The sequence below is a fragment of the Serinus canaria genome, chromosome 1A (assembly GCF_022539315.1).
Source record: "Serinus canaria isolate serCan28SL12 chromosome 1A, serCan2020, whole genome shotgun sequence".
Classification (NCBI taxonomy): domain Eukaryota; kingdom Metazoa; phylum Chordata; class Aves; order Passeriformes; family Fringillidae; genus Serinus; species Serinus canaria.
Genome location: NC_066314.1, coordinates 67,210,632 through 67,235,181, shown reverse-complemented (window position 1 = coordinate 67,235,181; position 24,550 = coordinate 67,210,632). Strand labels below are relative to the sequence as shown.

The 24,550-nt window shown below is 45.9% G+C and overlaps 1 protein-coding gene across 4 annotated transcripts in view; it reads right to left on the bottom strand.

The window, feature by feature from the left end:
* Window positions 1-24,550, bottom strand: part of CACNA1C (calcium voltage-gated channel subunit alpha1 C) — a 458,270-nt gene that overhangs the window by 21,259 nt on the left and 412,461 nt on the right. For all 4 annotated transcript variants that reach the window (XM_050984223.1, XM_018919792.3, XM_050984221.1 and 1 more), the window contains 8 exons: window positions 16,189-16,221; window positions 13,163-13,291; window positions 9,194-9,259; window positions 6,074-6,165; window positions 4,732-4,897; window positions 3,766-3,893; window positions 1,054-1,150; window positions 373-475 (listed from right to left, as the gene is read on the bottom strand). In XM_050984223.1, coding sequence (XP_050840180.1) covers window positions 373-475; window positions 1,054-1,150; window positions 3,766-3,893; window positions 4,732-4,897; window positions 6,074-6,165; window positions 9,194-9,259; window positions 13,163-13,291; window positions 16,189-16,221 — 814 coding nt within the window. The remainder of the gene's footprint in view (window positions 1-372; window positions 476-1,053; window positions 1,151-3,765; window positions 3,894-4,731; window positions 4,898-6,073; window positions 6,166-9,193; window positions 9,260-13,162; window positions 13,292-16,188; window positions 16,222-24,550) is intronic.

The window sequence follows — 24,550 nt, the reverse complement described above, 5'->3', positions numbered from 1 at the left end:
TCAGTGGCAACAGCAGTCAAGAAGTGGCTCAGCTCTGCAAACAGGGTACAAAAAGGAGGCTTCTTTGCCCTTCTCCTAATTGCTGTGTGAGCAGACATTGATCTAAAACTTTAAACTTTCAGACCACTGTGAAGAATGTGATCAGTAATTTGAGGTGATACTACAGGAAGCACCAGCTCCCTAGGTAGTGGGAAACACTGTGCTTTCCCTAGCAGATATTATTCTCCAAACCTCTTTACTTAGCTTTTTGTCCCACGTGCTGCATATGAGGAATTTGGATCCTTTTAAACAAGTTGTCCCTGTTAGTTTATTCCAGCTCAGGACACCTTGGCATGAACAGCTTTGTATCCTTGCAATCAGCAAACTTCTCACCTTCTGTCTTGATCCTCAGTGCTGTTCTGACCAGTGCAAAGAGAGTGGCATTGAACATGACGGTCCCATCGCTGTTCAGTGGCATATTCATGGAGACAAGGCGCTGTGGGATGAAGAGGAGAAAGACAACAATCACTGCCACACATGGACTGAAGCATGCTCCTTCTCAAGTCCTCCTGATGCCCTCCAGACCTGCCATCCCTCTCATGTGAGTATCCATGGCCTGTGGATTAGTTACACAATGAGAATGCCCTGTTATTTCTACCTCTCCTAATCTGTCTGGAGATGCGTGTTTGACAGTACAAGCAGAGTTCTTGGTACCTGAGAGCTGTATTTGGCACAGATGTGCTCTCTTCAGCAGATAAAAGGCTGATGGCCCTGAGTCACCTGCTGCTGACCCTCCAGCCCTGGACTGGGTGGTTGGAGCCCAGAGGAGCTGGTGAGGGGCACAGGGCATCCTGGGATGTGCCCAGTTAGTGAGGCAGGGTCAGCTGGAAAATACCACAGCAGGCTGTTTGGTGTAAAACAGCTGGCCTGGTGCAAGGCAGCCCTGCCAAGCACAGAGGCTGGAATTAGATGGGCTTTAAGGTGCCTTTCAGACCAAGCCATTCTGTATTCTCTGGCTGGTGCTCTGGTTGAGCTGCTGTGAGGCCAGGCTCCCAGAGCAGCAGTGTGCCTTACTTTGCAAGCCACCCGGTGAGGGCAGAGCTTCCCGAAGCCCAGCGGGGGCTGGATCCGCCGCAGCAGCGTCACCACGTCCAGGTGTTTGATCCGTCCCCTGCGGAGGAGAGCACAGTGAGGGCTGTGTGAGAGACAACTGCTCACTTGGAAAATGTAAAAAGGTTTATTAAACCTTAACAAAAAAAAACAAAACAAAGGACTACTACACAAGGAAAAGCTGTAGCACTTCATGCTACATGCCCCTCATGCACACCACATGGCCAGTTCATCTTCAAGATGGAGCTCAGTCTTTTATACCCTGGGGGTTGCACCAGCCAGCCCTGGCCCCTCCCAAAGTCTGTCAGCCAGCTCTTCTTTGCCATTAATCAGTGGAAACTGCTTTCTTGTCCCTGGATTGGAGGTCAGGTGTTGCCATGCTGCTCCCCCTAAGCACCAAGCTTTTCCATTCCCAACTGCCCCAGGTAAGGGACACACGTGCAGCCTTCTTTTACCTGTCCTAGACAACCCAGGCAGTTTGATGGCAACAATATAGGGGGGAAAAGGGAACTATGGGGAGAACAGAGGACATCTAAACTACAATAACATAACTACACATCACTAAAGCTTTTCTTAATATTCACACAATAGTTCTCTTTTAACTGTGAGAGCAAATCATCCCATTATCCATCTATAACAGGCTGCATCCTGACCAGGGCTGACCTGCTGGGCTGCATGCAGAGTGCAGCTACAGCTAAAGGTGTCACTAAGGTCTCCCCAGCCTCATGCTGCTGCTCCCTGTAGCCCAGGCATAGCTTAAAGTATTATTTCAGGTCTCTTGCATCTGGTGCCTTCTGCAGGATTTGCCCGGCACTCATGTGCCACTGTCATATTTTCTGGAAAAATCTCCTTGCCCAGAATTTTCTCCTGGGAAGCTGAGAAGCCTCAGAGAAAAATGAAAACAATAATGATCTAATTCGCTTCTCCTGTTTTTTGCTGCTTTGGAATGTGTTTGGACATTGGTTATCCACAGCTGATTGTTTCATTGGTTTCCTGTGAATTGTTTTGACTTATTGGCCAATCAGTGCCAAGCTGTGTCAGGACTCTGGAAGGAGTCATGAGTTTTCATTATTATCTTTTTAGCCTTGTGTCTGTATCCTTGCTATATTCTTTAGTATAATATAGATCATAAAATAATAAATTAGCCTTCTAAGAACATGGAGTCAGATTCATCATTCCTTCCTGCCATGGGACACCCCACAAACACAACACTTCTACTAGTGCAGAAATCCCAGCTGTCAGTCATACTTGAGTCAATACTTGCAAGACTTGACCTCAGCCTTTTCAACCTTGCAGTTTCTTAGTGCAGGAACAGATAATTTGGGATTCTCTTCCCACCACTGACCTGCTCAAAATAAATATCTGCTTATTTACTTGTTGGGCTGAGGCCTGTAGCAGGCAGAGAGGTGTAAAGGATCTATTTCTTTGTGGTTTACCTCCCACATAAATAGCCCCAAGCCACTGCCTTTTAATACTTGTTTATGCTTTGGGCTGTTTTGTGAGCACAAAACAAAGTACTGAACTTCCTTCACAGCAGCAGTTAGGTTTCTCTTAAGTTTGGCAAATGGCATTTCAAAAGAAGAATTCTTTCATGGGAGGGAGGAAAGTTAGCAGAGCCAGAGGAGGGGCATGGGACAGGGATGGGGAAGAGGAATAAAAGAGATTCCAATTTATAAACAGGGAGGAACAGGATGCCATCTGAACTGAGTGGCTACCTATTATATGGCTTCAGCCACTGCAGTCTGGCCTTCAAGGAAGCACAAATAGTAGCATCTGTTTTGTTAACAAATGGTCTATTTATTACAAGTCTGTGCTTATTCCCCATCCATATTGAATGTCCCCAGCCCAGGAAGTCACCATGAAGGTGAAGAAGTGTTTAAATTCATGTGTCACTCTCATAATGTGACACAGCCTCGTCTGTGGCAGAACCTAAGCCCAGACTAATCTCAACACTATGTCTCCTAAAGAGATCTGCTCTCAGTTTACACCCAAATCTCTCTCCATGGCTTTTGCATTATGAAGGGGGCTTTGCAATTACAATTGTCAACTGTACAGTAATGCCACAGGGATCTAAATGCACTTTAAGCCTAAGCACGTGTCAAACAGAGCATATAATACTGAATGCCAGTTAAGCCCTCATGTGAGTTGTTGTAGTGTAACTTTACATCCCTGCAAGTCTGCTCTTGTGAATAACCCTGCAGACAGTGTAATGCAGCCATGTGAATGTACAGGTGAGCATATATGACATAGGAAAAAACAGAGGTTTGAGCAGAGCAATTCTGCTTTGACTACAAAGTCAAACAGAAGAGTTACAGCTCAATATCACAAACAAATACAACAATAATCCAAACCCTAATCTCTTTTTCTCAGTCTCCTGCTCCCCTAAGTTTATATCTCCTCAACAGAAAGTAAAGCAATGGCTTGACAGGGAACCTTGCAGCCTAAATGCTGAGATTTCTGTGAGTATCTTTGCACTTTGGGCTTATGGATTCAAGCAGTTATGGTACAAGCAGTACCTGATGGTGATATCTGTTTTAGAAGTTTTGTACCAAAAAAAAAAAAAAAAAAAAGTGTTCCTGCAGGAGGAACATGGCACTTACTGCACTGAGTCTAGAGAACAGAAAATAATGGGCCTGTTCTCCTGAGGAGCTCTGATATCCAGGCTGGGCTACTTACTTAGCTTCAGGGTCATACTCTGCCCAGATCCTTTTAAACTCATCCAGGTGGTGTGGTCCTAAAATGGACCAGTCCCGTGTCAGGTAATCAAAGTTATCCATTATCACAGCTACAAAAAGATTGATGATCTGCAAACAAGGACAGAGATGATGTGATGGGTGAGGCAAGGAACAGTACATTTTACCAGGTTCTCCATTTAAGGTCTGAATTTGGACTCAAAAAACTAGGAAGCCATTGGGGTTAGCTTCTTTATTCCCACATGCCAGCCCCCCAGTTTAAATGGGAAGAGCCCAAAGTGGAATATTCTCAGCTGGTTACATTTTCCTCCTCCCTACTAAATGGATGAGGCACAAATTTGCTGAAATCTTATTTGTGCTGTCGTGGCTTTTTATTTACCTGTGTCTTTGCCTGGCAGAAAGAGCTGGGATTTATCTTCAATAGGGAGTGGGGCTGAGATAAAAGTCCTTTCTTCTGGCCCAAGATCAAAACTTTAGAAATGCTGCTGCTGTTCCCTGGGAGGGTTTTGGGCACTGCTGCCAGCTGCAGAGCGTGTGCTGTCGCTCTGAGCAGTGCTGCACTGCCAACACGGAGCAGATGCAAGTGGGATATGTGTATTCTCACAGTCATAGCTGCTCAGCAGCCAGAAGGAAGGTAGGAGGGAAGGTGGGAAGTGTGGCTGAGGCGTTGCTAGCCTCAGCACAGCCCACAACCGACTAATTTGGTTTTCTCATTTAGGGGGAGGGGGGAAGAGCACTTCTTTGCTGTGCACAAAGGCCAGGGATTGGAAGCAGAGCATCCCCCAGAGCTGGAGGGAGGCAGGGAGGGGGTGTTGTCACTGAAAGGTTTCTGCTGGGAAAGACCTATGGGGAGATTTCCCCTGTTTGAGATCACTCTTGTCCTGTGCATTTCTGATCTGGAGAAGCAGAGGCTGAGTCTGGCAGGCAGGGTCTGGGCTGGGGCACTCACCAGGAAGGCACAGAGCATGTAGAAGCTGATGAAGTAGAAGACGGCGAAGCTGCTGCCGCACGAGTGATCGGCTTCTGTGGAGTTGGCCGGCTCCGACTCTGGGTCACACTTCTTGTCTGGGAGACATGCCAGCATGATTTCCTGCCAGGCCTCACCTGTGGCACACCTGGGCAAGGCAAAGGGTAGGGGGAGACAGCAGTGACCTTGGATGTGACAGGGACTGGCGCAGTAGCAGCCTGTTCCTGATCCCATGAATGTTAATGAGAGTTTTGCCATTGAGGTCAATTAAGAGCAAGTTAAGTTGATGGCATTGACATCCCCTGGCATATCCTGCTCTGCCACTGTCATGTTTTGGGAAAAATCCTTTGCCAGGATTTCTTCTCCTGGGAAGCTGAGAAGCCTCAGAGAAAAATGAAAACAATAATTATCTGATTGCTTCTCCTGGGTTTTGCTGCTTTGGAATGTGAATATCCAACATGTGAATTGTTTTTACTTAGTGACCAATCGCTGTCAGGCTGTGTCAGACTCTGAGGAGTCAGTCAGGAGTTTTCATTATCATTCTTGGTAACCTTCTGTCTGTATCCTTTCTCTATTCTTTAGTATAGTTCTAGTATAGCATTCTATAATAAATATCATATAATATCATAAAATAATAAATTAGCTTTCTAAGAACATGGAGTCAGATTCATCATTTCCTTCCTGTTGTGGGGGACCCCGAAAATACCACACTGATCCTCTGTTTGGTTTTGTTGCCATCATCAGCTTATCATTTCTGACTGGCTTTGGCTGCTGTGGGTACAGGGCTCTCACATTCCAAGCAGAATCACGGAGATATGTGTGACACGGCTGGGAATTGCATCTAAAGAAGTCCTTCAAAATTATGACAGTGTTGAATTTGTGCCAGCTTCCCACCCCTTCAGCACCCCTCCCTGGCCCCAGCTGCAGTGGGATGATATGCTAAGCTGAGCTGGACATGGCCATGCCTAAGCACAAGTTCATCATGTCCCTTTCCCTGCTAGAAGTCCCACTGGCCAGATTTGAACCAAACAAGGTTTTGATGCATATCAACCTTGGAGAGCACTGAAAACTGGCTACCTTCCTTCTGTGTAGGAAGACTCGTGTCCCTCCCCAGCACTGAGTGTAACCAGGGTGAGTTGCTGGGCTACAAGAGACTTCATGGACTGCTCTTTCCATCTGACATAATTCCCAGGCTCCCCCACTGAAGGACAACATGTTACTACTCACCTCAGGAACATGACATGGCAGAGGGAGATAATCTGTGCCTGAGAGCAGAGGAATGGTGCTCCCAGACTGACACAATGCAGAGCTGTTGTGTACCCACCTGAAAAGCAGCAGCACTGCCTGGGGGAAGGTCTGGAAGTTATTGTTGCGGTTGATTTCTGTGGTGTCGTTCAGCGCAATTTTACCAAACACCTGGCAGAAAGCAGAGGTCTTTTCAGATTAGTCCTGCAAAATCCCCAAACCTCTTGTCACCCGTAGCTCTTGGCCCCACCCTGACTCTGATATTTAATGGAATCTGCTCTATTATTAAAAGAAATTTTTCTGTGTCTTTCATATTTGTTGTTGCTTCCCTGACTTCTGCTTTATAATCAGAAAAGCACTAATTTTGCAATAAGAAGCAAGTTGTGTCAAAACAAGGTGTCCTTCTCATTCAGACACTGATTACATGATGTGGGGCCTTGTTTTAACAGGCATTCAACTGGGAAGGGAGTCCAGCTGAAAGAAATCAGTAACAGAGAAGAAAAGGCTCCTTCTTTTATTGCTTAACTATCTTTGTCAGGATGAAATGATAGCAAAGGACCAGCAGCTGCAAAGCCTTGAGCTTCCATCTCTCTGGGTGGCCTTAGATCTTCACAAAATAATGTCAATACATTGCCTTGGATCTAGAATTGTCCAAATGCCTGCCCTCATATAGTCATGCTTGTCACCAGCAGGTGTTTCAGGGGTCCTCCCAGTCTGCAGCATGAAGATGATGACCAGATCTGCCCAGACAAGGATGCCCTAGAGCTTCCTCCCATGCCACATCAGCCAAGCCTGCAACCATCAGCAAACCTTTTTAGGGGCCTGTCTTTGGGTGTGAAGTCACCAGTACAGCAGTTTTAGGCTTCTTTAAAAAATCTTGGATAGCTGTGGTACTTTCAGGCAGTGGGGCTGAGAGCTTAAACAAATCCTGTGTGGCAGAAAGGTCTCTACACAGCACAGTCAGGACTGTTTATTCCCCATTGATAACAACATGGCAGAGATCTCAGGGACTGAGAGCTGTAATCTCTCTGCAGCCAAAACAAGCAGCAGGAACAGAGCAGCTCCGAGAGAACATCCAGCTTCTTTTCAAGGAAACGTCACTGATAATTAGCACCCCCGGAGAAACAATGACACGGAGAGGAGCACAGGGACAATGGTGGGATGGCTTTGCCAGACGGGAGGGAGGGTCAGCACATGGCAGTTTTCCTCAGGGGTTCCTCATGGATGCAGGGGAACTTCTCCTGCCTGGCCAGTCCCATGCCACAGGCAGCTCTGACTGCCCTGTTGCACCAAGCTTGAGCTGAGGCAGCCCATATTTATAATTTCAGGCAAATGTAGATAAGGGAGCTCCCCATGATCTTCCTTTCCACCCTACAGCTTCCCTCACAAGGAGGCAGCAGCTACTGTGGGTGTTTTGCATTAGGCACCTGGGAGGAGCTGTAAGTGGAGGTTCCTCCCTCACAGCCTCTCCAATCTGTGCCTCCTGGGCCATCCTAGAGCAGCTTCATCCATCAGCATCAACCTGGATGTTTTCCACTTGAGCACATTAGGTAGTGAGGCTTGAATGTTGTTACGCTCCAGGTTATGGCAGTAGCTGACATAAAGTAGTAGGTCTCCTTTATATGGGAAATTCTGATATTTTTATCAGTTCTGGTACATCCAGTCTTTCATGGTAGCTGCTTAATGGAGTGAGGGATGATTTTCCTTCCTATGTGCCCCTGTGTGTGAGGGAAGTCTGTGTGTCAGCACGTTCAAGAGAGCTGCACGCAAAATGTCTGAGATGCCATTTGGACAAAAAGTGATAATCACAGGTCTGTGGGCTCTGGGCAAACAAGGAAAATTTAAAAACTTGTTTTTCTTATTGGAAGACATGAGGGCATGAATGGACCTAGTATAGATGAATGTGAAAGGCAGGTGTATGATCTTCAGCCTGCTGAGATGATTTAAACAGAGGCTTGAATGTAAGCCAAGGGTTAAATAGGTAACTTAGGACTAGCTGAAAGAAAAAGGAGTAGAATTACAGAATAAAGCATCTGGCCCTGGCAGTGCCCTGGCCACTGTAGACCCCATCTATGTGGGTGCTTGGAAGTCATTTATAATGCTTTATACAGTGATGTAATACCAGCTTAATACTCTGAAGTGATTTTGTGTATAGCACAGGTAATTCTGTAAGATCTTGGCCATCTTAGGAATTAAAGGCAAAACTGGCAAGTTTACAGTATGAGCTTAGCAGAGTAAATGACAGCTGTGATTACTGGGCCCATTGAGATAACCTGTGATAATTCAAGAAAACATTAATTTTATTTTTCATGGTGGGGCAGGGTATATGGAGTTTGTGAAAACATGTGATTATAATAAGAGGAAACAAATTAAAACAGGGTCACAGAGGTCAGATGAATTTCATTACAAATTCTGGTGTCATTGTGAAACCAAGAAGTCTGTCATGTTTGAAGAACTCTGGAAGCAATTATGCCATGCCTTTCCATACTGTGGCCTCTGATCCCAGATGGCTGACTTGTCTGAGAACTTTAATTAACATGGAAGTGGAAAGTGAAGCTTAGCTTGAAACACAGCACAGCAAACGAGGCTGGGACTGTCACAGGCTGTGCCTATTTCCTGTGCTGTCCTCAGTGGTCTCTGTGCAACATCAGTTCCTTGCACAGGTGAATGCTCAGGATGATTCCAAGCACATTTTGCAATCTGAGTGAGATGTTGTGTTGATGTGAGTGTTGGTACATTGGGTTTGATCCCATATTTACCTTCATGGATGTAGATCAAAAGCTGCTCTTTACCACTCAGTGGAAGTTGTGCCAGTGTGAAAGAGATGCAAGAGAACATTTTGGTTTGCTCAGTGCAGCATGGCCATAAGCCCACTTAAAAAAACTGTTTTGGACCAACAAGCAAGGCAGTAAATCTTCCTTGTGGATATTCTTTCAAGAATATGGAGGGCAGGCATGGTCCTTTTACTGTTTGCCTATTGTGTTCTGTCCTTAAACGGGTCAATTTTTTTATTTGCTTGCTTTTTATTCTGGACTGTGTTGGAAGTACCCAGTCAGATGATGTTCTCCAGTCAAGGTTAGCTTCCACCTCACCTTACTGTGTGAGACATTGCTGTAAGCCCCCACAACCACACACTGATCTAGTTATCCTGTTCCCATGCTCTAGCAGGAGAAGACAGAGCTCTTTAAGCATCACTTACCTGCATCCCAATCACAGCGTAGATGAAGAACAACATCACTATCAAAAGAGCCACATAGGGGAGAGCCTGGAAACGAAAGAAAAAAAGAGATCGCTGTGTCTCTGCCTGGTTCGTGCCGCTGGCTTTGGGACAGGGGCGCGGCTGTCCCCAGCGTGGCTCTGTAGTGCGGGCAGTAGCCACTAGATGCCTCTGCAAGCCCGCGCTTGGTTTGCCCGCCCAGCCCAGCCGGCTCGGATCTGTGCCATGGGGGATGGATGGATGGATGGATGGAAGGATGGATGGAGATCCGCTGCCTTCCCACCCTTGACCGAGCCAGTATCTACACCTGCTTACCAGGAGGAGAAAGCTCTCGCAGCCAGCATTACTCTGGCACTAATGGCAATGTGATATTTTCCTGCATCCAGAATGGTGAAATAAAAGATGCAACAGGAATCTTAATTCAAGGCTTCTGCTACAATGGCTGGTACCACCCTAAGCAGCTAAAGCAGCATCAGCACCTTCCTGTTGAGTGTTAGGTGTCCCTGATGGTGTCTGCCATGCACAGGGTGTCAGTGATCAGCTGCTGGAGAGGAAATGCAGAGCCCTGATATGCAGAGCTGCCTCCCAGGGAAGGGATCAGTGCAATCAGCCAGGTGCTGAGTGCTCCTGGTTTCCTCCACCACTGACAGGAATCAGGGGCTCAGGACTTAATGGGCTCAGGCTTTTTGAGCAGGAATATTTTGAAATATCTAGCACTCAGAGCAGAGGCTTTCAGACCTTGCTTCAGAGGAAATGGGTGGATACTCTGAAAATATGAGCACAGTCCCTGATCTAGATTTTAAACACCCAATTTCACTGAATATGATGAGCCTACAACACTATCAGAGAGCTGCAGCACCTCTGCTATGGAGACAGGCTGAGAGAGTTGGGGTTGTTCAGCCTTGAGAAGGCTCCAGAGAGACTCTAGAGTACTTTCCAATACCTAAAGGGGGCCTACAATAAAGACATAGAGGGATTTTTTTCAAGGGCATGCAGTGATAGGAGAAGGGGTGATGGTTTTAAACTGAAAGAGGGCAGGTTTAGATTAAATTTTAGGAAGAAATTATTTACTATATGGATGGGTGAGACATGAACAGGTTGCCCAGAGAAGCTGTGGCTGCCTCATCCCTGGGAATGTTCAAGGCCAGGTTGGATGGAGCTCTGAACAATCTGGTCTAGTGGAAGGTGTCCCTGCCCATGGCAGAGTGGTTGGACCTAGGTGATCTTTAAGGTCCCTTCCAACCCAAACCCTTCTGTGATTCTAAATTCAACACAACTAAATCCTGCAGGAAAAAACGAGGGAATATTTTCACTGGCCACCACGGAAATTTGACTAAGATCTGCATAAATCATCTCAAAGAGATCTGAATATTAAAATGGCAAAAAATAATCAAATCCTTTGGACAATGTCTGTAATCATCACCTTGAGTCTCAGGACAGAGTCCTCTGGCTTTTTAGGGAGCCAGACATATTGGTATGTTTAGCTCACAATGTCACTGAAGAGACCACCAGCTCAGAACTGGGCTCCAAACATTTGTGATGATTTAGTTGGGACTTGATACAGACAATACCTAAGAGCTCCTGGGATAGTGTCCAGACAGGACCTGAGGTGTATAACCTTAACAGTACTTCTAAGGTGTATAACCTTAACTGTTTTCTGACAGTACTGCTGTTTTCCCCATCCAAATGGGAATGGGAAAGTGTTTTCTGTCCTCCCTGTCTGCCCCTTCACTTCCTTTTCATGTTCTGCTCAGTCCATTCCTCTCCACTAACACACCTTCCTGCTCATCCCTGCCCCCTGTTCCCCATGGCTCCTTCAGCTTCCCATATTCTACATTTCTGTCTCTGTCCTCTCTGGCTCTGTCCTTCCTTGGCGTTACCACTTTGTCCTTGTCATTCCCACGGCCCTGCTGTGCCCTCAGCACCCTCTCACTTCCTCCTCCTCCCACTCCCCAGGCTGACCCTGTTGCTGTCTCTGCAGACGGAAACCCCGCGGAGCATTTTCCCACCGCTCTGACCGGTGCCCCAGCTCCTACATCAGCACTTCATGCCATGCCCAGGGCACGTGGAAGCGACCATGGGATCTAACTCCATGGGTTCCTTGCTTATTGGGCTGCCCTGTGTGAGCAGAGATACTTCCTGGAAGCATGTGGGGACACTGAAGAGCCTGTGCCAAAGTCTGCTGGGATCCCACATTCTGACGGTGGGAGCGGCACAGTGGCTATTCTTAGCTACCAAAGGAGCCTCCCGGTAGCTGCAAGAGGAGGAGCTTGGAGCAGAGAATTCCATGTTATAAATGGCTAAAGGCTTTCAAGGGAAAAGGCGCTTGCTTGCAATGCTGCCTGTTTTTTCCCCTCCCCTGCTGTGGAAGATCCCTCCCTCCATCCTTTCTCCCACCACCCTACAACCCTGCCTGAAGTGACTCTGCAGTTGAAGAGGTCTGGAGGTCACTGGAGGGAAGTTCCAGGTGCTCCCTTTCCCATCCATCTCCTCCTCTCCAGCCATGGGCCGTGACAAGTTCAGCTCAGGGCGAGCTATTGCCAAAGAGGCTGGAGGGGCACAGGGGCAAGGGGAGGAGAAGCAGGAACTGGAAAGTGTGACTCTGTCCCCTGCATCAGGGCTGGCTGAGCTGTGCCAAGGGAATCTCATTCCTACGCATGCAAACAAAATGGTTCCCAGTGGCACTGCTCAAATAACAACCTGGAAGTTGGCAACTCTGCAAGCAATGGAAAAAGTCACTGTGGTGTGGATGTGCCAGAAACCTGCTGTGCAGGGTTAGGTCCTCTGGCAGTCAGGGAGTGTGCAAAATGAGTCCTTTGCATCAGCCTGGTGGTCTGGCTACTGGGACCACTGAGAGCTGCACTGGAATAAGTCCGTCCTGATCCCTGGTATGCACATGTGCTGCTTCTGCTGAGAAGGGACAGAAGTTGCAATGAGCTGCAGCACTGCAGGCTTTGGTCCCAGCTTGTGTTGTCACTGGTAAGGTTTGAGTTTTAAAGTATGGGTCAGTTCCTTTTCCAATTGAGTCACTACCAGAGCTATTGACCACTTACAGCCTCAGTCTGAGGGCTATATAGGTGTTTCAAGACTTCTGTGTTGCACAAGTTACTCTTTCATGCTTTTGCCCAGTGGTGTGCTCTGCATATTTGCTCATGTTTAGACCATCATTTGTATTCCTGTGCTGTGTTTCCCTGCTGATTCCTTTGGATAAGCCCCAGCTAACATCCAGGTTGTACCAGTCCAGTAAATCCAGGTCAAGTACTTTTAGAATACAGGAATATGCCATGCTTCATCTCTGTCATTTTACTATATGTTGCTAGGGTTTTTTTCTAGCAAATAACTGGGGTGTTGTTTTCCTCCAAAGGTGATGATTCTTATCCAGTCTGATATTCTTCACTTCCTCCTATCTACTCTGGAACTTTACCTACCACTGAAATGCAACCTGTCTCCAGGGGAAAAAAGCAGCAGCAATTTAATAACTTGGCATTTTTACCAGCTCAAAAGAGTAGGGCTAAAAAGGTGAATTCTTCCTGGATGAAAGTATGGAGGCCACACACCTCTAATTCTCACTGGAAATCCTCAAAACAAGGCTTAAAGGAAACTAAATTGAGACACAGGCCTCCCCTCCATAGCTGTGTATTTCACTTAGAATTACACATATGAAATACAGCTCAAATAAGGAAAAAAAAAAAAGAGATCAAAGGGTTTCAGACGGGCAGTAATTGAGTTGAACTGAACTATTAAGGCTGTTCAGGAGGATCTCAAGCAATTCCTCATGCTTTAAAGATGAAACTCATACCCAGGCAGTCATTCCCTGCGAGTTCCATTTACTTGACTCATTTGTGCTACCTCTCCCCGGGCACCTTTGAGCTCAGGCACTGGGGTGAAACCTTTCTCCGAGGAGGAAATCAAAAGGAGTGAGGTCTTTCTTAGAGATAAGTGAAGGAATACCTGGAAGGACTTGATGAAGGTCCAAAGCAGTGTCCGGATGCCCTCCCCTCGGCTCAGGAGCTTCACGAGGCGCATCACGCGGAAGAGTCGGAAGAAGGTGATTGAGATGCGAGAGTTTTCCTCTGCGTTCTGGAAGCCATTGGCACAGAGGCAGGAGTTACAACAGCACGAGAGCAACCAGGGCCCTGGGCCACAGAGGAGGCTACGCCGAGGCTTCACTGCACTGTTCCTTGTCCTGCTACTGCTCCCTGGGCTTCCATTCCCCGGCACCCCAGGGACTGGCCAAGGCTGCTCCAGCCTGCCCTGTCTCCCATGGTGGTGAGGCTGCTCTAGGGGCCTCTCAAGGCCATCAGCCTTTCCCTTCAGTTTGTCTGGGCTTTCAGGGATTTGGGATAGGATATACTCATGCCCTTCCAATGTATCTCCTCACATTGGAAAGAGGCAATTCCCCTTTGACCTTGCACTGGAGGAGAAAGACACTTTCCCTTTTGGCCTGCCTTGAGTGTTTTACCCCAGTGGGTGTCTCAGCCAGCAGTTCTGCTGAATCCGGTGTCAGGCACCAGCCATGTTCTGCTTGCCCTGCTGGGAAACAGGAGCAGGTCCCAGATTTGCCCCTGGCTGCAAAACCCCACAACAGGGGCACCCCAAGGTGTGTGCTGGTGTCACTGGCACCACTGCCAGCCTGGCTGTCCCTGTGCTGCTGTGGCCGTGCTCCTGGGGGCTGGTCCCTGGTCACTCTCTCCCACTGCTGGGCCTTTCTCATTTCTCATGACCCCTTTGTATTTCCCACAGTCTGCACACTGCCTTCTGTTTTTTTAAAAACATTTTATTTTGGCTTCGCTGCTACTGTTCAAGCGTAGAGCATTTTAAAATAGTCTTTCTTCTGGCCTGTTTTTTCTCACAGCATCTGCTTTGTCCCTAAGCATTTTCCCCTGGGGTTGTAACCAGCTCTGACGTTCCTCAGCCTTCACATGTGTGAAGGCAACATCCATCTGAAGGCAGCTGCAGCAGCAGGCTCACCTGGCCTTGGCAGAGGACTTGCTGCCTAGCTCAAGGGCACAGCAAATGCCAAGTTTTCCAGTTTATTAACCCCCTAAAATATTGTACCAATCCTGCGGAGCTGGTGCCTTCCAGCGCTGTGGGAATGTGACCTCGTGTCACAGGGGGAGATAACACTGTCACCCTGCCACTTGACCTGCTGTGGAGCACAGTGCATGGAAACCCCCTCTCTGTCCCCACCCAGGCTGCAAAGACTGCAGTTTGAGTCTAAACACCACCAAAAGAGCAACATTTAGGAGGAAGAAACAGTGCAGATCACCCCTGCTGTTAACTACTCACCACTGTGTAAACCAAGAGAGAACAGACCCTTTGGATTTCCTGTCACTGGGCAGTGAAAACAGCAGCTGCTTGCCTGTCTGCTTCTGATAAAAGCCAAGGCACAGGAGCAGCCTGGGTGGATGTTTCTGGGATGGAATGCCCAGATGCAGATGTGTACCTGGGTGTGCTCCTGCTGCTGAGCCAGGGTGAGCTGACTGGTGCTCAGATCTGTCCCTGTCCCTATGCAGGGGTTGTGACTGGGTGCTGGGTGTGACCCCTGCTTGCACAGAGAGCTCAGCACCATGAGCAACAGATCAGGATTGCACCCAGCTGCAGTTTGTCTGTCTGTCTGTGGTGTGTCTGTCACCAGGTAACTTCCTCCAGGCTGTACCAAAGGCTGACACTTGCTGCCTGTGGAGTAACTGGGTGAAAAAAGATTAGGGAATCAGGCTGTGTCATGAAAAGCCTGAGTGCTCCCTACAGCTCACATCATCCTTGTTTCATTACTTGGACATCAGGCTTGGGCTTCAGCAGATTGGAGGGAGCTGCTCTGAGGTGAAGGAGGGAATGTGGACTCCAAGGAATCAAAAATCATGGCACTGAATACTCTCAGTGCTACAGTCCCAGAGGGATAACTGTAAGGTCAAATACCTCTTCCAGTCCTGTAGAAGACAAGCTCTAATACCATCTAAAACAGAGCTGAGGTACCAATTTAGAGGTTGTATGGACAGCAACCATGCTGTGGTTGTGACTAAAAAACCAGAGTTTTCTTATTCTACCTGCTGTTCTTCTGGCTGGCTTGGCTCTTTGGGTGGCAGCAAGTGGGGACATGGGTCTCACCAGAGGTTTTAGTATTCCTTTGTCCTTCCTTGCTGAGAGGAGGCAGCTACTGTAGGCAGAAATTTCTCTCTGCCCTCCTAGTGTCCTGGAGCAGGCAAAGTCTCAGCAGCAGATAAAATAGAACAAATCCCTCCCTGACGCAAATCTGCAACTTACTGGCATCAAACCACTTAGCCAAAAACTCAGCCATGCCTCAGAAGATTACAGTCATTTTAAAACTAGGTGGCTGTAGATTAGCTGATGCTTGAGTAGCCCTGCTTACTTCCTCCTGGCTTTCATCCAGCTTTTTGAAGGCATATCCTTGCCAGAGGAGGGAGGTTCTGTGGAGTGGCAATCCAGAGACTGGAGCTCTCTGGGGGTGGTGTGGGAACTTGCACACCAAGCAGCAGAGTTTGGTGCACCATTGCACCAGCTACTCTTTTTTTGTGCAAAATATGAACTCAAGTGTTATAATGAATCACCTCATCGAAGAGGAGCTTCAGTCCCAGCCCTTTCTTTTCTGGAGGCTTGGACACGAAGTCACATTGCAAACTCATTCAGCGTCACATTGACAGTGACACAGGGACATCCTTTGTGGCTAACAAGAAATCTTACCAGGTCCAGTTCTCTCTTGGTGGTTCATTAGAAGGCAGAACAACAGTTAACTTGACCAAAGGAAAGCTCAGGATGCACAAGAGATACACATGTGCAGCATATTCACAGCTCATGTGAACACCAGACTCACACCAATACATGACATGGCAGCTTCATGCACAAATAACTAGGCTGGGCTTGGAGAGAGAACTTGTGATCACGGAGAAGAGAAAAAAGGAGTGTGTTAGAAAGAGTGTCACAGAAGCTGGGAGGGTGGTCTGTATTTTTGGTCTTACCATAGAGGAAGAGCATTGGGTATGTTCAGCTGGCTTTAAAGAAAGGCAGACAGAAATAAGCTGTAATAAGTCTCCAAACAAGAGCCCTAGTAAACTAGGTCTTGGCTAACACAGGAGCAACAAAATGGCAGAAGAGGGCAAAAGGGAATTTGAAAGAAATGCACAAGAGGCTGGGCTTATTCCCTAGGATGCCCAGGATCAAGGCTGGCCGTGGCAGAGGTGGGTACAACTGCCTCTGAATTTGATGTAAGCTCTCTCCACTACCACCACATGTGAGTCACACCCAGTGTCTCCTGGGTGCTGGACACCCTGGCAGTGGAGGTACTGTACTGGTAAAATGTTTCTTGTATCAGCACTATGGGTTCAATACAGGGGCTGATTTGGCTCTCCAGCTCAGATCCAGGCCATGTCTGCACAGGGACCAGCCAGCTTCCAGTGCATCCATCTGATTTGTAAACCCATAACATCCCAGGGCTAAAGCAACACTTTCTGTTTATATATCCCCATTCCCTTCCACACAGTTCTGGGTTGGGAGAGTCTAACTGGCTCTTGGCAGCCCTGCAACACCCAGTACCAGCTGTGGAATGTGGGTTGGTGCAGCTAATTAGCTGACTCTGCCTTTACCCACCTCACAGCAAAGCTCTAGGCACTCAATGGATGTGTTCTTGGAGGCCAGGCTGAGCTGAGCCCAGCCCTGGTCACGCCTGGAAGACTCAAATTGCTGCAGGCACTCTGCCTGATATTCCTTGATTAACCTCTGGGGCCATTTCCAATACTGAGAGCATTTCTAAAATACACCCAAGGCTGCAAGTATCCTTAGGTGTAAGAAGCAGAATTATAAATTAAATGAAACTGTCTTTATTAGGAGTCCTTCAGTTCAATAGTAACATAATCCTTCAGGCCTAACCTCTACCATATGCCAAACCTGTCTGCTGCTTTAGCAAAGTGGGAACTGATGTATTTCTTCTTCTGCCAGTGTCAGAATTCCCCTCTAGTGCCATGGAGGTCTCCTGCAGCATGCTCCTGCTCTCCAAGGATGCTGCAGTAATCAAACTGGCATTGTATTACCTAAAAAAACCCCTGTAGTTTGGATGCACAGCCTATTTTGGTGATATGGGCAAATGAGAGCAATTAAAAAACCCAAGGAACACCAGCTCATTTAATAATTTGGGTTAACTCATTGGTTTGGTAGTGTCAGCTTTCATTGCTTTCATCCTCCTCTTTCACGTGTTTGCTCTTGTGTTTTCAGATCACATACAGGCAAAAGTTGGCTTGAATACCAAATGAAGAAGCAGTGCCCATAGAGACATTTCTTGCAGGTCAGGCATAGATTTTGATTTTGTGTTGCTAGGCAAACATCTTTCCAGCATAACGTTTCTCTGTCCCATCCCCCTTCCTCTTTCTAGTTCTGTAAATCACCTTTTCTAACTGTAGAAGGACCCTTATTCTGCTGCTTGCTGCATTCCTGGTAGAAGGTACAAAGGTCCTTCAAAATAACTGAAGGAGGCCTGAAAATTTTCAGGATTCTCCATTGTTCCTGGCTGATGGTGTTTGTGCATCTGTGACTGACAGGCTGAAAAAGCCTTTTGAGGTGCTGTGAGATATTGTGCTTTCACTGTCATTTCTCCTCCTATTCCCTGAGCTAACCTGGGCTGTGTTTTAAGCTGTGGTCAAAAATGTACCAAATCATATCACCACCTATGGTAGAGGCTCAAAAGCAGCACAGGGAAGGTTCTGCTGATGCTGGCAGGTGGGATTTGTAAAAACTGTGGCACTGTGGGCTGAGGTTCCTGCTATGCCTGTGCACAGTGTGTGAGTTCATGAGGGGGGAACCAACCCCCAGCTTTGGGTGGCTGAATACATTTTTGGATACCCCCAAAGGTTTCAGAAGGGAGACAAATCCTATCACCTGTGCCAAAGGGGCACCCCATGGACCTGAGTACAGGTATGTGAGAGCCCATTACTGGAACTTTCAAGTGTGGCCATTCTGAGCCCTAAAGCTGAGAGAGCTACTGCTAGATTATCCAAGAATCTTCAGCCTTGTCAGTGATGTGGAATGCTAATTTTAGGACAAGGACAGGCAACGGGCACCTGAGAATGCTGTGGTCACATCAGTTCCCAGAGATGGAGGCGTGGTGACAAGTACTTGGAATTAAAGCCAGTGTCTGTTGCCCATCTGAAGTGGACAGGATTTCATTGCTACAAATCTCAGAACAATGTGGAAAAACAAACCCTCGTCTGTTTGATGTCTCTTTTGGAGAAGCTACATCACTGAGCAGAAAGCACTCTTGGCTGTGTCCCTGCTCCTGCACGGCGTTTAACCTGCAAAGGAACTTCAGGACTTCTGTCCTGCCCTTCTCCTTTGGGACATGAGTCCCATGAACACACTGAATGGGAAAGGTCCACAGCAGGGACATCAGTCAGAGGTGATGCTCTGAGCAGTTTCCCTCATACAGAAAAGGGATCTGAAGTATAAATCACAAGTGCAAGGCCATATTTGGCGCGATACAGAAGGCAACCTGCAGGCTGAGTGGAAAAAGAAATATCTGAGGCAGGATGCACATGTGTAAAGACACTCAGGGGGGATGAGTGCAATGAGAATTGTTTGGGTATGTTGTTTTCTTTCTATTTATGCCACTATATTTAAAAAGGCAACAGAGTTGTTAAGGAGCAGAAGAGTCCAAGAAAGAGAAGATTCTAGAAGCCCAAGTAAAAATTTAGTAGGATAAAGACTGAGTGATCCCTGAAACATGTCTGAAAACCTCCTCAGAATATTGTTGTCTGCAAACATCTCATTCATATTCAGAGTGTACCAGAACACCAGCTTTTTAAACAGATAAATTGCTTTACTTGCTTCAAACCTGTGAGCTTTCCTAGAGCCCCTGCTGGCACAAAAGAGGAAGTCAAAGCTTGTGCCCATCATGAAGTCAGGAGCCCAGGTAAGGAAGTCTCTGGGAAAGAAGCCAGGTTTATTCAGTGGAGAGATACTTAAAATCTCAGAGGCTACAGCACTGGATAAGGGAACTGTGCTCCTGGTAATCGTGCTCTGCCTGGCTAGGTGGCAGTGAGGTTTACTGGGAACTACTTGTGAGGAACACAACCCCTCCAGGTCCTGTTGAACCTCCATAATGTCCCACAAATCAAACTTGGTGACTGAAAAAGTTTCTAATGGGTTGTGCTTTGGAAGCTAGGAGAAGATAAAATTTGCACTCCAGAAGGACCATTCTCAGTCTTTCAAGAGGAATATGTAACAGAGTCAATATAGGAGGGTATTTATGCTGTAATGCAATCCATTCTGAAATTCTGAGAAGGGATGATGTGGCTTTTCAGACCTGTAAAGACAGCAGCAAAAATATGAGCAAAAAGGCTTTGTATATTCACAGTAGTATCAAAGTTCCCTGAAATATCCATGGCTTAGAATATCTTATGGATAAAGATTTGGAAGAAAACAAGAAAGTGTGTTAATAGGCAGATTCAAATGAAAATTTCATTAGGAGAATCCCAAGAAGAGATATTAATCCCACCTCATCCTTGTGGAACACTGGAGACAGAGGACCATGTTGGGAGGTTTGAGCTCCTTTTGGCTGGTTTGCTGACAACTGTAATGGCTCTAAGAGAAGCAGCCTCTGGAAATGCCTGAAAGGGAGCTTCATTAGGTCTGTACAGTATATGTTTAATCTATATCACCATGGAGGCTACTCCTCTGCTGGATGAGTATCAGTAGCTGTTGATGACAGGACAGGCAGGCAACATTCCCACTGCTGCTGGTAGCAATTCTTTTACACCACAGGACACACTGAAGATTAGTTCAACTCCCTTGAAGTGGACCTAGCCTTTGCTAGGAAGTCCAAACTGATCTTTTCCCTGATGTCTGAGGAGCAGAACTTCCTTGCTGGTAGTTTTTTACTTTCTAACAACACTTTCCTTCGTAGGGAGGAATCTCTTTTTTGCAAGAGACAATTCAACCTTTGTGTTGTGAAGAGCATTTGAGCAGCTGAATGCACAGTGTCACAATTGCTTCACTGGAGTTGTCTCAGTCAATGCAGAGGTACAACTGCAGCCTCTCAGTTATGCCTGATAGACCTAGGTTGGAAGAGATGAGAGGAAATGTGTCTTTGAGATGCTGGCACCACTATATGACAGAGTAGCTTCATATTTCTCAGGAGAACAAGTAGTCAGATGCTTTTGCTGCCTTTTGTGACAAACAATCTGTCATGGTCTTTCTCCACTGAGGAAACTGTGGCTCATTGATGAAGCTTCTAGGAGCCCACTGAGAGCAGCTGGTTGCTGGTGATGGATGTCTGCTAAGGTATTTCCTTGCTGTTGAATTTGGAGAAAGAAAAGTTACCCATGAAGATGCCATATCTGTTGGAAACTTGATATTTGATCTGTCCCTTGTCCCATGAGGAAGGGTGTGATAAATACATGTTCACTTCTTGCTTTTTTCTCCTCACTGCAGGAAGGATACCTCTAAGAATCTGCTCTGCAGAGCTTCCTGAGCAGGTTGAAGTGTTCTGTAGTTCCTTTGTATTTGTAGGATATTGGTCTTTTCTAGATGGAGGTCTTTAGGTCTCCTCCAAGTGTCCTACTTCAGCCATGCTGCATCTGTGACTGTGGACACAAGATGATGTGTGGCAAGAGATGTTTTGGGGAAATTAACTCATCAAAGCCATAAATAAGATGTGGAGTGGAATTAAAAACACACATTTGGCAGTGAGAAACCCCACTGCTCTTCTGGAGATGTTTCCTTCCCATGTGGTTACCCTGAGATGGGATCTACAAGGTTGTGAGTTTCAAGAAGAACAAGAATTTACCAAAGTATGGGGGAAAAAAAGGGGTTTGCAAGTTATCTGTGCCATAGAGACATGGCAAAAGAAGACACTAGACATCCTCTTGTATTTGTAGTGTCAAAATTCTGAAGTGACCTCAGGAGGCTGAGTTGCACAAGTCTTTGTGGAGAGCTGGAAAAAGTCAGGGCTTCAAATCAACCTGACTGCTGGCAGGTAATAGTCTGCCATTCCACTGGGGAGTCACCACAGCCCCTTCCAGAGCCATCTGTCTGCCACTGCTGTCTGAGGTTTTAATCACAAGAGCCCTGGAGAGAACCCACCAGCCACCAAAAGTCTGTGAGGTTATTATGAGGCCAGGCAGAAATGTATCTGGTATTTCTCTGACAGGGAATACTACTGGATTGCAGATGGCATAATTGTAAATTCCCACAACCTTACAGTGAAATCAAATTATTAGCAGGGAAAAAAACAAACAAACAAACAAACAAAAAACCCAACCAAAAACCCCCCAAAAATTCCCCCAAGAACAAATCAGAAATGCTTCTCAAATTGTGCCTTCTTCCTTTAAGCATGGAGCTCTTCAAAAATTTCTGGGAACATTTTGAATAAAACAAGCCAAAAATTCTTTTTTTTTTTTCCCTTGCAAAAATATTTTCCGTTAGAAGAATGCTGATGCTGAAAGTCAAATGTTCTGTAGAAACATGCCAATTCTGAAACAGGCATTTCAGAAATGTAAGGTTGAAATCTCACATTTTGTCCTCACACATTTTAATTTGGTTTACATTTCCATTATAAATCATATGTAACTGAGAAAAAAAATCAATGCCAGATTAAACTGCTTTTACTTTACTTTAGCATATGTCTTGAATCTTGATTATTTCAATAGAAATGATCTTTTACTGAAAGTTTTTCAACTTTAAGTTTTCCTTCTATTTTAAAACAAAAAAAAATATTACAGGTGGCTTTTGGAAATAAAAAAAATCAAGCCTCCCTATAGCTGTAACCTGGGTGAAGCACTGGAAGCTTTTTTTAGATCATTTAATGCCTATTAGAAAAGGGCACCATCTTACAGGAAAACAGGGACTTGAGGGGTGTGATGCTGCCTTTATTGGGGCAAATGGTGAATACCTTGTGGATTTCCCTGGAAAAAGCTCTGAAGGTGATCCAGTGCAATATAAAATGCTGATACTGAGCTCTGCAGAGGAGACTGAACTCTCCTGCAGCAGGGAGTTAAAATTTCATTTGTTGCAAGGAGGGGAATTGGGGAAAATGCAACATCTGCAATGAGGTTTGCCATTACATTCCTGCTTGCATTAACTCGTGGGGGCCAAGAGACACTGAGTGTCAGCTCATCCAAAAGCAATGTATGTGCATTTATACTTCACTGATTCCACATGATCTCATACCTCAGGGGAACCATTACCATATCCCTGAGCAACAAAAGCCTCTTTTGAATACAGTTAATAAGGGCAAGGTAACTTCTTAAGCAAATGAGTCCTGCAGCTATCAGTTTTTTCCCCTTCATTTCCTATGTATTCTAAGATTTTGAAATTCTGGAGCTTGCTTTTCTAATTAGCTTCTAATATGCAAATCATCTCAATTTGAATAGTTTATTTTATATATATATAAAACAAACTATTGTATATATATAATAAACTATTATATATATATAATTTGTATATATATATATATATATATATATATATATATATATATATATATATATATATATATATATATATATATATAATGTTGTCAGACAGAAGTCTTATGGCTCCAAGTGCTTAAGGTAAATATAAGGAAAGTCAATTGCTTTTATTTGGTCATGCAGATTACCCTAGATTGACAATTAGAGGACAAGTAATGAAAGGGCTGTTTTTTCACACAGCTAGAACCTCTTTTTTTTCCCCATGACTTTCAGAAAAGCAGAACAATTGGTAAAGTATATCTATGCAAATTATTCTTAATTTTCAGGATGTTTTAATAATCCTTCCTATGAGCTTTGGGAAATCAAGCCTTATGATAATCAAGCCTGGGGGGCTCCTGAGAAAGCAGCAGATACTAACCACTATCAGAGATGTAGTGCCCATCTTCAGGTACAGCTGCTGGTCTGACTCAGAGAGGCAGGTGCAGCTTGCCTGTGCTTCATCATTTGAGTTCTGTGGGACAGGCAGCCAGAAGAAGCCCTAGAACATCTGGATGAGAAGGTGCTGAAGAAATTGAGCCATGAAAATAAGTGTTGAAAGGCTACATGTGTGCAGGGCTTTTTGTTTTACAGGTGGAGTGACTTAGAGGATCTTCTGTTAGAGTAAGAGAGGAGAGGTTTTGCTGGTTTGAATGCCTCTGCCAGGAGCCATGTGTGATGAACTTTTTTTTCATTAAACTTGGCTTTTTATTTGACCAGTTCTTGATTCACAGGGCAATGGCTCCCAGAGGAGATGATCAGTCTGTCCCAGCCTGGAGCAGCCTGAGGGGGATGACCTTGGGAACAGAACAGGCCACTGAGCAAGATGGAGACAGAGCAAGAGTGCGAATTCAGCTTTCCAGCTTTCCTCACTTTTATTACCATCCATGCCAACAGTGTCCTCATTTCTGTTCCTGAGCAGTCCAGTGTGCTTCACTGCATTTCCTAAGGCAAAGTTAACATGGCTTTTAAACATCAAACTCAGCAGTGTATTTATCACTGTGCTAGAAAGGGCAGGCTTCTTTTCCTCCACCTCTTTAGAGAGATTTATGTCCTGAATGACATTGTTCATTATTCTCTTCCCCTTTTTTTCATTGTCTGGGAGGGAAGGAGAGAAACCTGTGGGACAGGTTTTCCAAAAGGAGCACAGCCTGTATCTGGTTTTCATTCTGAGTAAGAGTTATTTTCAAATCCAGGTTGTCCCATCCCAAACACCCAAATAAATCCATCATCTTGACTTCTTACCTGCAGCAGTGTTGTGAAAGCTGCTGTGGAGGGCTGCAAGCTGGCAGATGATCTCTGACACACTTGGCCTGCTCAGGTTCTTGTCTACTAAGACCATGACACTGATTTTGTTGTCAAAATAAAATAGAAGATAAAGACTGTTCAAAACATCCATGCCAGTCCAAGTGACTTTGTTGTGCACTGTGGAAGAACTGATTTTTCCATTTCTTTTAGCATCCCCCAGCCTGCCCTGGAAATGAGAATGGCAACAGAGATGAACTTCCTGAGCCATTGATAGGCAGGAACTTTGTGTCCAACACCTTGCAATGCTCCATTGGTACTGAGAGGGTGAGTGGCATCTACAGGCTTCTTCTTCCCTGTAGACTGGTGATTTATGAGGATTTTGGTGATTGATGAGGAATGAAACAAACTCCCAGAGGCACGTCCTTCTGCTGCCATGGCTGTGTTTGTCTTCTCTGCACTGGATGTTTGAGCACTTCTGCAGATATTTGTTCATTATTTCTGAATTAGCTGATGGGATCTCATGGTGTGGGAAAAGGACAAGGAAGAAGGAAAAATGAAGAACAGAGTGAAACTTGGTGCTCTCAGTGTTTTGGTGTTTCTGAGGTTTCTCTGGTCATCCTCAGGCTGAAAGGAGGAGGGA